We start from the raw sequence: 15,162 nt of genomic DNA, 5'->3' as shown, positions 1-15,162 counted from the left end.
ATATATGAAAAATGCTAATAAACAATTATTATTTTAAGATAGTCATGTTTTTTGGGCATACAAAATCATGTTCTTGTGATTGTTTTGTTTCTAATTAATTTATTTATATTTTATTTTAATTTTTTCTTAGATCATTTTTATGGAACGTGCATTCATTCGAATGTTAAACTGAATTTATATTGCATAAAGGGTCTCATAAAGTCTGTATTAGTAATGAATAGCAATTTGCAAGTAACTTTATTGATTCTGGGAAATTCTGATAAGTGGTTGTCCAAAAGTTCATAATGTGATTTATGAAAATGGGGCTTAAGCTTGAAAGGGTGCCTTAAGGCGGCCATATTAAATTCTCTAGGCTAGTGTCTGCTGTTTTAAGAACGCGTGCTTGCGTCAGCTGAGTGATCGTTGTGTCAGTTAAGCGTGATTATTTATTCTTATATTGTTTTCAAGTGTTGTGCAACAAAGGTTATGGAGAAAAAAAAATTTTATACGGTTGGAATATAGTGGTGAATATACCGTGAGTCGTGACCCCTCTCGTAACAAACAGGCACTTAGCCGCGGATACATGTAACGCAAATTATAATTTAACGCGAAACAAGTCTTGTAAATTTGAATAGCAGTATTGGTCATCGGGGTGTAAGGCCATCCTGAAACAGAAAAGTGATTGTATTATGATTTATAAATAAAAGATCAATATGTAGAAACTATAGTATAATGCGGCATAGCAAATCGATCGTCCTTCGGTCGCGTAAATATTTTCGTGCCCGCTTCGCGACAAGAGCGTTAGTTTTATGTTCGACGTTATTTTGTTAAAAAGCAGCGCGTCCCGGCAACGGGAAAACAGGCTCAGTCCTGCAACGACCACCGAAAGAGCCAGTCTCTCTCGTTTTCACGATTCTGTATTCAGTAATAAATCCTGACTAATATAATACATTTTAACGAGTGGCTTCCTTCCCTTACAAATTCAGAAGTGGGATAGAGGATCGGTATTCGAGTGTTGACGCAGTGAACCGCCGTGATAAACTGCCGGGTAATTTCAAGCGCGGAACTGTATCGGTGAGGTGTCCTTCAGTGTTCCGAGCTTCCGTATCGTTATCGGAAACGTGATGGCCATATACCAGTGTAAAGTGCTCCAGCTTAAAGAGTTGCTGCAAGAACGGCAGTTGCCGACATCGGTCAGCAAGGCGGAGTTGATAGCCCGATTGCAAGCGGCAGAGCCAGATAACGACTGGATTAACGAATTAAGAGCGATCGGTGTGGTACAGAATCAAGATGAAAGCGAGCAGCACGAGGACACTGCAGGAGATCGGCGACGAGAGGCGGAGCATACGTCGATAAGTGATATCGAGCATGCGAGTGAGCGGTCGGAGAGAGATCGACGCGCGAACCGCGGCGGGACTCTGCCAGAAGACGTGGTGCGTGAGATGGAATTCATGCGGCGAGAACAAGCGTTAATGCAGCGAGAGATGCGGATGTTGGAGAGAGAGAACCAGATGTTGCGTAATGCCCCGCGGAACGATGCAGGACCTGAAGTGCCATCAAAACATAGCGTGAAAGCAATATGTGAATTGCTGAGCGATTTTCAAGGAAAAGAGGGCATGTTCCGAAATTGGGAGAAGCAAGCCCGATTATTAATTACAACATATCGTTTGGATGACAACAGTGCAAAGATTCTCATAGGAGCGCGTCTTAAGGACAAAGCGTTAGAGTGGTTTCACTCTCGCCCCGAGCATGTCGAGCTCAACGCGAATGATATACTTCTTGAAATGCGCAAGATGTACGATCACCGTCAAAGTAAATTGAAGCTGCGGAAGCAGTTTGAAGAAAGAAAGTTGAAGCAGGGAGAAGCGTTTAGTGCATATTACCACGAGAAGATTGTACTTGCTAATCGCGTTCCAGTGGATGAAGAAGTAATTTTGGAGTACGTTATCGAGGGTATATCGAGTTTGCAGTTACGTAATCAAGCAAAGCTTCAACAGTTCGCCTCGAAAGACGAGCTGCTAACGGCGTTTGAAAGTGTCAATCTGATGGAGGAGAAAAGTCGTCCGGAACGAGAGCTGAAGTGGAAGAACAAGGAGCAGAAGGACGTGCAGTCTCATACGAAGGTGTCGGAGAGAAAGGATGCGTCGACGGAGTCAAGTGCGTCACATGTCAAAATACGGTGCTACAATTGCAGCAAATTTGGACATATGTCTAAGGACTGTAAATCGCCTAAGAGAGAGAAAGGTACCTATTTCAAATGCGGAGAAAAAGGGCATGTAATGAGCGAATGTAACGGTAAGAGTGAATCAGAACAAGTTAATTACGTAGATGCCTCGTTGATTAGTAATGAATTTCAAAAAGTAGTTACGATAAAATTGAGTGATTCTATTGCGAAGTATGAAACTAAAGTAGATGCGTTGATCGATACTGGGAGTCCAATAAGTTTTGTGAAAGAAAAGATTATTCCCAATTGTTTTATTAAGCCGACTGATGTTGGAAATAAATTTTGTGGAATTAATGGCAGTCAGCTAAACGTAGTTGGAACTACTACAATTGATATTCATTACGATCAAATTAGTGAAGCTAACGTGTCAGTATACGTGGTTGCTGATAATACTACGTCATTCTCTATGATAATCGGTCGGGACATTCTAAAAAGAGCTAAAGTTAATTTAATTGCTATTCCTGTAAACGTTGCGGAAAATTTAGATAACGACGAGATTCTGAATGTAGATAACGAGATTCTTAATATTAATATAAGCGATATGCCAGATAAAGTAAGTGAAACGTTAGTAATTAATCCGGATATTTGTCCTGCTAAACAGTTAGAGTTTAAAAAATTGTTCGAAAAAGAATATGTATTGCCAAAACGTCCTTTAAAGCCCAAGGTTAATGCGGAACTGACATTAAAGTTTGATAATGTAAAAAGCTTTCATTTCTCACCGAGGAGATTATCGTATAGTGAAAAGGAACAGTTGAGGAAAATTTTGGACGAATTATTAGCGAAAGGAGTCATTAGGCCTAGTAACTCCGAATATGCGTCGCCGGTTGTACTTGTACGTAAAAAAAACGGAGAGTACCGAATGTGTATCGATTATCGAACTTTAAATAAATATATATTACGAGATAATTCTCCAATTCCAGTGATAGAAGATCAATTAAATGTTCTTAGAGATAAAGAATATTTTAGTGTATTAGACTTAAAAGATGGATTTTTCCACATTCGCATGTCTGAAGAGTCCATTAAATATACTGCATTTGTTACACCATTCGGCCAATTTGAGTTTGTTGTAGTGCCGTTTGGATTAAAAACAGCCCCGACTAGATTCCAGAAATTTGTAAACGATATATTGCAGGAGCTGATCCGTGAGGGAGATGTAATAGCATACTTCGATGATTTCTTGATAACAACTAAGTCGTTAGAACGTCATCTCTATGTATTAAAACGCGTATTTAGATTATTGATCGAAAATAGATGTAATCTGCGAATTGACAAATGTAAATTCTTATTTACCAAAATAGAGTATTTAGGCTACTCCATCTCTTCACAGGGCATAAGTCCGACTGATAGTGGCATTGAGGCTGTTTTAAAATTTCCCGTTCCTCAAAGTGTGCGCAATGTGCAATGTTTTTTCGGGTTGTGTTCGTACTTTCGCAAATTTGTTGAAGGATTTGCATTAATCGCTAAGCCTTTATATGACATACTGAAAAAAGATGCCACGTTTACTTTTACTGAAAAAAAGTTAAATGCTTTTGAGGCTTTAAAATCTAAGTTAGTAGCAGCGCCGATATTGGCCATTTATGATCCTCATGATTATACCGAATTACATTGTGATGCTAGTTCACACGGCTTCGGAGCCGTACTGGTACAGCGTAAGTCAGACCGTAAATTGCATCCAATTTTCTATTTCTCTAAACGAACAACACCAACGGAGAGCAAATATCACAGTTTTGAGCTAGAAACATTAGCTATAGTATATGCTTTAAAAAGATTTAGAATATATTTAGTCGGTATATTTTTCAAGATCGTTACAGACTGCAATGCTCTTAAATTGACGTTACAAAAGAAGGATATTAATCCTAGAATTGCCCGCTGGGCCTTAGAGTTGCAAAGTTTTGAATATACAGTAGAACACAGGCCGGGCAATCGAATGAAGCACGTGGACGCACTCAGTAAATCCTTTAATATTTGCGTCATAGAAGATAATCCGTTCGAGTATAACTTATCAGTTTGCCAGTCGCAAGATAAAGATATTATTGAACTAGTAGGAAAACTAGAGAAATCAGAAAGTCCATTCTTCGAGATGCGTAATGGATTGGTTTACCGTAAAAAGAATAATGATCTGCTCTTTTACGTTCCTCAAAATATGGAAAATAATATCTTGTTTAGATATCATGATCAAATGGGGCATCTGGGGGTAGAAAAAACTATGGAGGTAATACTTAAAAGTTATTGGTTTCCTGATTTAAAAGCGAAAGTAAGAGCGCATATCTCTAATTGTTTGAAATGCTTAGCATATTCTCCACATTCGGGAAAAACGGAAGGCATTTTGCATCCGATACCAAAAGGAAACACTCCCTTGGACGTATTGCACATTGACCACTTGGGACCCATCGATAAACGGTGGGCGACAAAAAAGTATATTTTCCTAGTTGTAGATGCGTTTACAAAATACGTCAAGTTGTACGCCACAAAGACCACCGCAAGTAAAGAAGCTATTAAAGCACTATCCGATTATTTTAGCAACTATAGTAAGCCTCGAGTTATTGTCTCCGATAGGGGCTCTTGTTTCACTTCGCAAGAGTTTAAGAGTTTTGTTGATAAGCACGTTATTAAGCATATATTGATAGCCACTGGTTTCCCTCAAAGCAATGGTCAGGTGGAACGAATTAATCGCGTAGTGATTCCTATGTTGGGCAAGCTTGTAAATAAAGAGGAAGATCAACTTTGGTATAACGTGTTACCGCAGATTGAACACGCTTTAAACAACACGATAAGCAAAAGTACAAATGAAACACCCAGCCAATTGCTTTTTGGAATCGACCAACGTGGCACAGTAGATGACCTGATCAAGGAATACTTGAATTCGAGCGTAAATGTTAAAGATAGAGATCTAATAGATATTAGAGCAAGGTCTTCCGAAAAGATAGCGTCTTCTCAGGAATATAATAATAAATACTTTGATAAAAAACACAAGAAACCGACTGTATATAAAGAGGGCGAATATGTATTACTGCGTAATTTTGATAGTACTGCCGGTACTTCTAAGAAGCTCGTTCCTCAATACAAAGGGCCATATGTTGTTGCGAAAGAATTGCGAAATGACCGATACTTAGTTTCCGATATCTCAGGATTTTAAAACACCCAAAAAAAGTATCAAGGCGTTTGGGAAGCCAAAAACATGCGACCCTATGTTAAGTAGACCATTAGGGATAAATGGCTTGTAAGACGTCACACTATGTTTAATAATTATTGTTGTATGCGTTATCCTTTCAATGAATAAATCGAGGACGATTCTGAGTCAGGATTGCCGAAACTGTAGGAACTATAGTATAATGCGGCATAGCAACTCGATCGTCCTTCGGTCGCGTAAATATTTTCGTGCCCGCTTCGCGACAAGAGCGTTAGTTTTATGTTCGACGTTATTTTGTTAAAAAGCAGCGCGTCCCGGCAACGGGAAAACAGGCTCAGTCCTGCAACGACCACCGAAAGAGCCAGTCTCTCTCGTTTTCACGATTCTGTATTCAGTAATAAATCCTGACTAATATAATACATTTTAACGAGTGGCTTCCTCCCCTTACAAATAGTTTATAATTAATCAAAAGTTTCAGTCAGTGAATACTTACCTGGTCCTTTGATATCGGCGAACCGTGGTCCATCGGCGGCGATCCATATCCAGCGTTGTTGGTCCATTGTTGTCCAGCGGCGATCCAGGGTCATATCGTTGGGGTCCATCGTTGTCCATCGGCGATCTATCGAAGGCAGGAACCTGAAACACAAAAATGGTTAATACTGATATCGTAGTCTAACGAGATACATAGAACTTACCTTCTCGGTATATTAGAGGTGAAACCGAATGGCGATCGGACAGTAGATCAACATATTTCGCAAATCCGAGCCGTCACTTAGCCGCGTCCGGTTACACCCGAACGTGGTACTTGCATATGGATTATAAGTGTGTCTCGATCTTGACGATTTGATTGTCGAAGATCGGCTCACCTCCGATATTCAGGATGTCAGCCATGATCGCTCATCACGACGAATCCCAGAGATCGTAGAAAATTGACGTTCGCAGCGCTCAGTCCGTTTTTCTTCTTCTTCTCTCTCTCACAATCAGTCTATGCGTTCCTTTCGTTGTCGGAGCGTTGAACAATAACGCGGTGCAATAGAGGATGTGGCTTTCGCGAACGACTCGTTCAAAACAAGCATCTTTCGCGCACGCACATATCCGTCCCCGATTTTTTAAAAATTTTTTATTTTATTCTTTGCGCCGCACGTGTAGTCGAACCGTTATCTCCTCGAGAAAGTCGATCAATCGTCCAATTTGATCCACGACGCGCAACGTTATATCGGTGATACTCCGCGCGATGACCGAAAGGTAAATGATCTGCGTCGGAGTCTCCGACAGTTTACATCCCGGTGGAATGTTTGGCGCAAATTTGTGTATTATGTGTGCCGGCTTTCCGTTGCTATAGGCTCCTACGGTGACGTTACATTCCACGCAAATGATATTCACGCGCATAATATTTACCGGTTCGTCGGACGCCTGCCATTTATTCGGCTTGAGTACGCGACGTGTTGAGAAACCTAACAAAGAGCCAATGTTGTTCAGTTTGGTGAAGTCAACACTATAGGCGCACTTGATCTCGCTTCTCATGGTGTTCTTGTTAGCGCGCAAAATTATCGAGCGTTCGCTTTTCTCGTGATCGTTATTGTTATCGTCCACGTATATGTAATCGTCTTTTTTCTTTTTCTCGCTACCGTACGAAGAAATCGTACGTTTCTTGCGGAGGTTAGCTGTTCTCAAATATCTACCTATAGCGTCCAGTTCGTACAATCCTTCTGGAATAGCGTTCACGTCGTCGATGTCAAAGTAAAATCTATTGTTCGTCGAGTCAATGTTCGGTATCATGTTGTACGTCCCGAATTTTGCGAGACCTTGAAACCGATGGCTGTACCATCTATTTCAGCGTCGACCTCCGAGCGAAGCGGCGGAGCACACCAGCCAACCGGGGCAGCCCAGACGACCGACTCAGCGCAGGGCATGGCGGAGCCGTACAACAAGCCGGGGGAACCGACCAATCCCGACATAGAAAACGTCGAAGGGGCAGATGACTGCAGTTTCGAGAGTGTTGCGAGCACGCAGATCCTCTCGCCAATAGAAGAGATCATTTCCGAAACAATTCGCCTTGAGAGAGGTCAGCCAATCGAGAATCAGCCCGCTGGACACGGCGAGGTGGAGAAACAGCCCGCTGGACACGGCGAGGTAATTTCAGTCATAACCGGCCAACCGAGGAGCACAGGGGACGACAACACAGATTTAGGCATGATGAGCCAAGCAGCGGCGCCGGACCAATAGAGGGACTCCGTGCGCGATATATTATTAACTTTATATTATTAACATCAAGTGCATGTGCAATGTAGAGCACAACCCGTGCGAGGGAACAAAGTTATTAGAGTCCGCGTAAAGGACAGAATAGGCGTATTATTTTATTTTATTTTATTTTACTCAATTGTGCATGTTTCTCATAACTACTCCAATAAGGAGCGATATTTATAAAAAATACATATAAATCACACCTGATATCCTTATTCAATCCTAAAATACCCACTTCAATTAATTTCAACATTAGAGTCAATAAAGATTCATTATCAGAAGTACGAAAGTACGTTTTGCAAAAGAGCCAATCACAGGCCAACGTTCCATTATGGACACAGACAAGTATAGAATTATAGTTCTTGCATTCATATTTTCTTTGTTTGCTATTTCAACAGTTTGCATACTACTGCTAGTGTATTCCAGCGTGAACAAAGCCGTTCCGTATTACCAGGCGTAAAAAAGATTCAAAGTTGCAAAGATGAAGCTCAAGGAATACCTAGTGGTTACCCTTATTATATTGCTACCAATTATCATTAACTTTCCAGACGTACAAACCGTCAGCATGATTTTCACTCTTTACACTTTATACATCCTACTATTGAGCCTCGAATTTGATCCCAGAGTGATTCCCGAGGACTTTTAAGCCTTTCCACGCATGATTTGCGATAGCGAATGCCGAGAGCACGAGCGAGGGCCAATCGAGCCCATAATTAATATTTTATGTTCATTTCTGTTTTATTATTAATGTAACAGTAAAGGCATAATGCCGAATAACGAGGACCAATGGGACTTATCCCAGCCCGTTTTATTAAGAATAGCGATAATTGCGTTAGATTTATTAGTGTTCAATATTCTCGACACAGCGATAGCCAATAGGAGCGATTCCTGCCAATTCGACATAATTTTACAAAGTTTCAGATTGATTTATGATTTTGCAAGGCCAAGAGCCGATGAAAGCGCGAGGCGCATTTTATTCCGATAAGCGCAACGGATCGGCCAATAGGAAGCGAGCGTAGCTCCGCGAAGCGAGAGAATGTCGTGAAGCGCGTAATTGCATTGTATAACTTCATTTACGATTTATTTCATTTATTCCCTGTCGAGTCAAGTACGATTAATCGTATTATATGCAATATTATGCATTATTATTCATTTTATATACTTACCGTTCGGATACTTACCGACGACACGAACCAGTCCATTGATTGGGCGAGACGATCCCGCGAAGACCCGGTACCTGAAAGAAAAGGAGAATTAATAAGATTTGATTCTAGTAATATGCTACTTACCTGGTTAGATAAGGGAACGTCACAGAGACCATTTTCGGTCACTCGGAAAACGTTCCGAGTGACTTGCCGCAAATTTGCACATGGTGCAGATTGCGACGGCTGGCATTGGTTGCCGCATTCGAAGCGAGAGCCCGTGTCCGCTGTTGCAACGTCAACGCAGTATCTCAGTTTAATTCTGAGCTGAGCCAATTAGATCGGCTCAGCCAATAAGATAAGCAACGATGGGATCGTGTCGCTCGTCATCAAGCGACGCGATTGGTTGTAAGGGAGTGCGCGCGAGATTGCATCATTTCGTTCATAAAAGTAAGGCAATGTGCCTGCGCTAGTATCAAAGTGGGGGCATGAGAACCGTTCCTCCATGACAGTCCGCCGGGGAACTTCGAGGCGCGTACATCTTTCGAGAGTCGCGCAATAATACTCGATAGCGGGTACTTATCCCGTAACCGCCTACGATAAGTGCGTGTAATCAGGACAGTCCGCCGGAATACATCGAGGCGCGTACATCTTTCGAGAGTCGCGCTACAAAACTCGATACGGTGTTCTTATCCCGTGACCGCCTACGATAAGTGCGAGTAATCAGGACAGTCCGCCGGGAGATTTCGAGGCGCGTACACGTTTCAACGGTCGCGCAATATAACTCGATACGGTGTACTTATCCTGTGACCGCCTACGATAAGTGCGAGTAATGCGTGTATCAGCAAAAATAGCGCAGGAAAGTTCAACGGAAGATTTCGAGACGCGTACATTTTTCGAGAGTCGCGCAACAATACTCGATCCCGTATGCTTATCCCGTGGCAATATACGATAATTACGCGACAATTAACCACGCGTTAACGGTTATTAACCGAGATAGCTCGAAGCGACGGTTATTCAGTGTTCGTTAACAATCGACGCAGTGCGGCGTGCGAGAGAACCTGTCCGTTCGTGTACCGAGATACTGTAACTGTGAAATTATTAAATTATTATTTGTTTATAATAAACAAAGACTCATTACTAGCGACCTTAGTGAACATCCTCTCCGATTATCCGTGTCACACGTGCGCTTAACAAGGGCGTTGCCGGTCGGCCTTGAACACGTCCGCGTCGTGGACATCGGCGGCCATTACGCTGGAAGGAAGGACAGGGCACCGCATAGCAACAGGGTTTCTGTATAAATCCCGGGGTAATTCTTCAGTTTAGCTACAGCAGCACAAAAAACGAAAATTTAACGAAAATCACAACTTCTATAAAGCAGGACATACACACGTGTGTGTGTGCCCTGCTTTAACGAAAATCATTAAACAGATAAATCGTGCAGAATAACCAAGCATCTCGATTCAAGCAATTAGGTCTCACGCTTGGAGTTTCTTTAATTTAATTATGCGGGGGAAGCACACACACACACACACACGGGGGGGGGTGCAAGGGGGAGCCTTCGGCGAAATTATAAAGCACATGCATGCTTCCCACGCATAATTAAACTAAAGAAACTCTCAGCGTGAGACCTAACTGCTTGAATCGAGATGCTTGGTTATTCTGCACGATTGATTCATTTAAAATTGGCGCAGTTTTACATGCGCGTGCGACCACTGAGCATGCGCATGTGGCCGCAGGGCACGTTTAGTGTTCCTACATGTCGTCGGTATGACAGGAATCATAACCTGATTTCTGTCAACTTTAACGATTAATATCTCGCGTCGCGGGGCAGAGCGACACTTTTTTCTGCCAGATTCTTTCGTTTCGTGCAAAAACGCGCGAATGAACCTAAGTTCATCGTTTTTTGTGCTGCTGTAGCTAAACTGAAGAATTACCAATCCCGGAAAATACAGTGGCGACCGTATTTACAGCCCAAGTAGTAAGTGGCTAATAATATAATTTTAAAATTAACAAACGTTGTTCTGGTCACAACCTATCTCGTATTCGCCGCCGCTCAGATCCAGAGCGAGAAAGTAGTTGGTTGAGAGGACGCTGCTTCTTCCGGTTAGCGAGAGAGTTAGCGACGTAGTGAAATTGTTTCTCTCCTTCCTCTCATTATCAGAAACGTTTCCAGTCGACCTCTCGGAGGAACCGTAGACACAATTGGCCGCAGATGCTCTGATCAAACGTCTGATACGAACGACGGTTGTACACGATATTCACTCCCAAGATATCGTTCGAGTTCCCTCGGAAGTCGAAGATCTTCAAAACTGTCGAAGTAGATCGCGTTGTTCCCCCTCTTCGCATAGGCGACCCAGTGCGTACCTGAGCCCTCCACGTCGTCGAGATTTACGATTCCGCTCTTGTCGCGACGCACCTTCGTCGGCAACGCGTCGCGCATAAACACGCCCCTAAAGAAAAGTATGCGCGAAAGGCGCGCAGACCGATTCAATTGCTCGTTTGTTGTGACATCGAACGGCGACAAATCGAGCGTCGTCGTTGTTGTCGTCATCAGTGTCTTTTTCGGCGAATTTTTTTACTCGTTTTTATTTTTTTTCTGCTTGTCACGCCGTTACCGCGTTTGTACGGCGCGAGATATAGTCCGCGACCCTCCAACGCGCAATTGTGACGTTGCAGTTTCTCGAGCTGACGTTGAGCGGTTTTGTTGTCGTTTACCGCCTTGGCCATGCCAACCGCTCCGGGATCCGAGCACCCCTAATATCGGTAGAAAAGGTAGGAGGCGCCCGCGTTTCGCATACGCATTTTCGTTTTTGCTTTCATAGCAGCCCATACAACGGTCGCGGGGGCTCCGACACCGATTTCCGACACCGATCTTTTTAAAGCAAATCTCTCTCTGTCAAGAATCTCGACGTTCTCCCAATCAAATTCATGGTCAAAATTAATTCTGTGCTCCGTAATAACTGATAATGTTGTAGTATTTCAACGAATGTGATTTCTGTGTTCCGAGATCCGAGTTTTTAATTGTCTCTTAGTTTGTCCCACATATGAGGCGTCACAATCCTTGCACGAGATTCTGTACACTACGGTGTCGGAAATGACTCATATCAGACTGCAAAAAAATAGTATCAATTTGCAAACTGACACTGATTTCCTTCATCATGCTTATGCTTCTGTTCTTGAAAAATTGTAAATCATGCTCATTGGTAATGCGCCTTTCTTTCAGTGACTTTACATGTCCCTATGTTTATACTGTCTATCCTTCATTTTTCTCACTGTTTATTTTGCCACGGTTGGTAAATGTGTATCATGACTCTTCATAATTTTTATACGTTAGAAATTTATAAACCGTCGTCCTGATAAACACGTTGACTTCGCTTCTGATATTGAACTCGTTTTATTGCGATTAATTTATATTTCCTCCCTATGGCTTGTAATACTCTCCTTCTCTTTGGCTTTCGGGTGAGTCTCTATAACATCTGTTACTTTATTTACGGCGATCTTGGCCTTTACCAATGTTATGTCGTTACAGACAGGAATTCGTTTGCCAAAGTATCGGATCTGTAAATTCTGAGACTCGCTGTACCGGCCTTGGTGAATAAGAGTAAATGGTTTTTTGTACTTCACTGAAGATGGCTCAATCCCGAGCCGAAACGTATGAGCTTTATTAAATATAATGTTTACTTGAATCACTGTTGATTCCTTACGCACGGATAACCGCGTCTGACTCCCATAGCCGTTTTTTTCCTTTTCGATAAAAGTAAGATAAACAACGTCATGAGCGGACTCAGAATCACGATGAACGAGTTTCTGGCCAAGTCCAAGGAGATTGAAAAACAGATACAGAACTTGGAAAAATCTAAATCCACGCAGGCGGAGTAGATACTCGGCGCGCAGAAAGCCATCAAAGAAACGACGGACAAGACGAATTCTTTGAGAAACGACGTAGATCAGATAAACAGCGTCATGAGCGGACTCAGAGTCGCGATGACCGATTTTCTGGCAAAATTCCATGGGATTGAAAAAGTGATGGTGACAAAAGAATCGCTCAAGAGAGAGATAGCAATAGTGAAAACGGACATTCGCGGCAACAGGGAGGAGCGTGCGCGTTAATAAGGAAAAAGAGGCGAACGTACAGAAGGTAAGCCGTCTTTTTTACACAACCGCGCATAATCACGCGCGTAGTCGAGAGAAAAAGGCACGCGCGCAACGATAAATACCGAAAAACGGAGCCTCGTGAAGGAGCTGCACGCACCGGCGCGGAGACACTTCCCACGGCGTTACGTCGTGGTGCGCGGTTATGACGATTTGTGGCAGGCCGACGTGGTCGAGATGCGTCCCTACGCGCGGCACAACAAGGGTTACTACTACATATTAACGGTTATCGACGTGTTGAGCAAATACGCGTGGGCGTTACCGCTCAAGAGCAAAAGCTGAAGCGAAGTAACAGTGGCCCTGTCGAGGATATTTTGCGAAGACGCGCGATATTCGAGGAAATCTGCAAATAAACAAAGAAAAAGAGTTCTACAACGCTAAAGTGCCAGAGATTGTGAGAAAACGAGACATAAATCGCTACTTGACGTACTCGGTAATGAAGGCGTCGGTGGTGGAGAGATTCAATCGCACGCTGAAACACGACATGTGGAAACTCTTCACGCTCAACAGATCGTACACGTGGGTCGACGAGCTGCCGCGTTTGCTGTCGAATTACAACCACCGCAGATATTGAACGATCGGAATGCAACCGGCGGACGTGACACCCGCTGTCGCTAAGAGACTCCTGTCCACGGTGATATACAGTCGCGCGAAAATCGCCGCTCCGGGTAGATTCAGGGTGAACGATCCGGTGCGCGTGAGCTAATTCAAGACGCTGTTTGAAAAGAATTACACCCCCAACTAAACTACCGAGATCTTCCGTGTCGCTAAGATACAACGGACCAATCCTGTAACGTTTCTGTTGAAAGACTACCGCGAGGAACCGATAGCCGTAAGATTTTACACGAGCATGAGTTGCTGCGAGTTTCCAACCCCGACGTTTATTTCGTGGAGAAAGTGTTGCGCAGGCGAGGCGACGACGTATACGTGAAGTAGATGGGTATGAACAGTTCGCATAATTCATGGATAAATAAAACAGATGTGTTGTAATTAACAAAAAAATGTATTTTTCCCCACATATTACAGTTTTTTTTGTTTGCCATAATGTAAGCTTAATATATATATATATATATATATATATATATATATATTGATGCTCATAATATTCAATTTTTATACATTTATTAGATGCATAATTTTTAGTTTGGCTTCCTCATAAAGGAAGCTTTTCGCGCGTAGCAATACGTTGTGGATTCAATTTGCTAATTTCCTACTCTCTCACTTCAAAATTGTGACTTTGCTATGTGCAAATCGCAATTTGATGAGGAAGCCAAGTGCAAATTTTTAATTTGCACAATTTTTTTCCAAATTTTTTCATAACGTTACAAGCTGCATCTTCTTGTTGCTTTTTTTCTGAAAGTCTATCTGCCTCTATCCTTCCTTAACTTTCTTTAATTATACTTTTTCGTTTATATTAATTTTGTATTTGATCGCGTATCTGAGTCTAATCAACCAAATCTTAAAAAATTATATATGAAATAGGGGTAAAAAAAAGACTGAAAAATATAATAAAATTAAAAATAGATCGATATCTCCAAATTTGCGGAAGTTAGAGCAACCACGGACATTTCTAAAAAAATTCAAAATTTTTTTAAAAAAGAACCTCTTTCCCAATCATCACCAAATTCAATACCAACTTTTCTTGAATGTTACTTTATCGATTAAAAAAAAACATCCCAATATCTAAAAAATTACGGAAGTTATACCATAAACAAAAAAAAGATAATTCAACACCAACATAACTTTAATGATACTCCACGATTTTTTGACGTTTTCGAACATAAGCAACACATTGGCATCGAAAACTCAAAAAACAATTTTTACTTTGGTCTTTTCTACCCCTATTTCATATATAATTCTTTTAAATTCAATTGATTAGACTTAGCTTTATATGCAATCAAAATTATGGACCTTTGATCGCGTATAAAAGTATTGAGTCTAATCAACCAAATCTTAAAGAATTATATATGAAATAGGAGTAGAAAAGATTGAAGAATATAATAAAATTAGAAATAGACCGATATCTCAAAGTTTGCGGAAGTTGGAGCAAACACAAAACCTTTCTACAAAAATCCAAAATTTTATTTAAAAAGAACCGCTTTACCGATCATCGCCAAATTCAATCCCACCCTTCCTTACCAACTTTACATGATACTCTATCGATTAAAAAAATGCATTCCAATATCTCAAAAATTACGGAAGTTAGAGCACATACGGACAACAACACACACACACACACACACACACACACACACACACACACACACACACACACACACACACACACA

The 15,162-nt window shown here is 41.8% G+C and overlaps 1 protein-coding gene across 1 annotated transcript; it reads left to right on the top strand.

Moving 5' to 3' along the window:
• The first annotated feature begins 5,178 nt into the window (after window positions 1-5,178).
• Window positions 5,179-9,808, top strand: LOC143895987 (uncharacterized). Its single transcript, XM_077403533.1, has 2 exons — window positions 5,179-5,985; window positions 7,171-9,808. Exon 2 carries the CDS (start codon window positions 7,245-7,247, stop codon window positions 7,557-7,559), a length of 315 nt encoding a protein of 104 aa, XP_077259659.1. The 5' UTR covers window positions 5,179-5,985; window positions 7,171-7,244; the 3' UTR covers window positions 7,560-9,808.
• The last annotated feature ends 5,354 nt before the right edge of the window (window positions 9,809-15,162 follow it).

The sequence above is a fragment of the Temnothorax americanus genome, unplaced genomic scaffold (genome assembly GCF_048541705.1).
Source record: "Temnothorax americanus isolate GAGA-0224 unplaced genomic scaffold, ASM4854170v1 Scaffold171, whole genome shotgun sequence".
NCBI lineage: Eukaryota > Metazoa > Arthropoda > Insecta > Hymenoptera > Formicidae > Temnothorax > Temnothorax americanus.
This window is presented reverse-complemented; position numbering and strand designations above follow the sequence as displayed.

What these genes read in the sequence shown, in the direction of transcription:
- LOC143895987 (XM_077403533.1), top strand. Translation starts at nt 7,245, where the DNA reads ATGGCGGAGCCGTACAACAAGCCGGGGGAACCGACCAATCCCGACATA.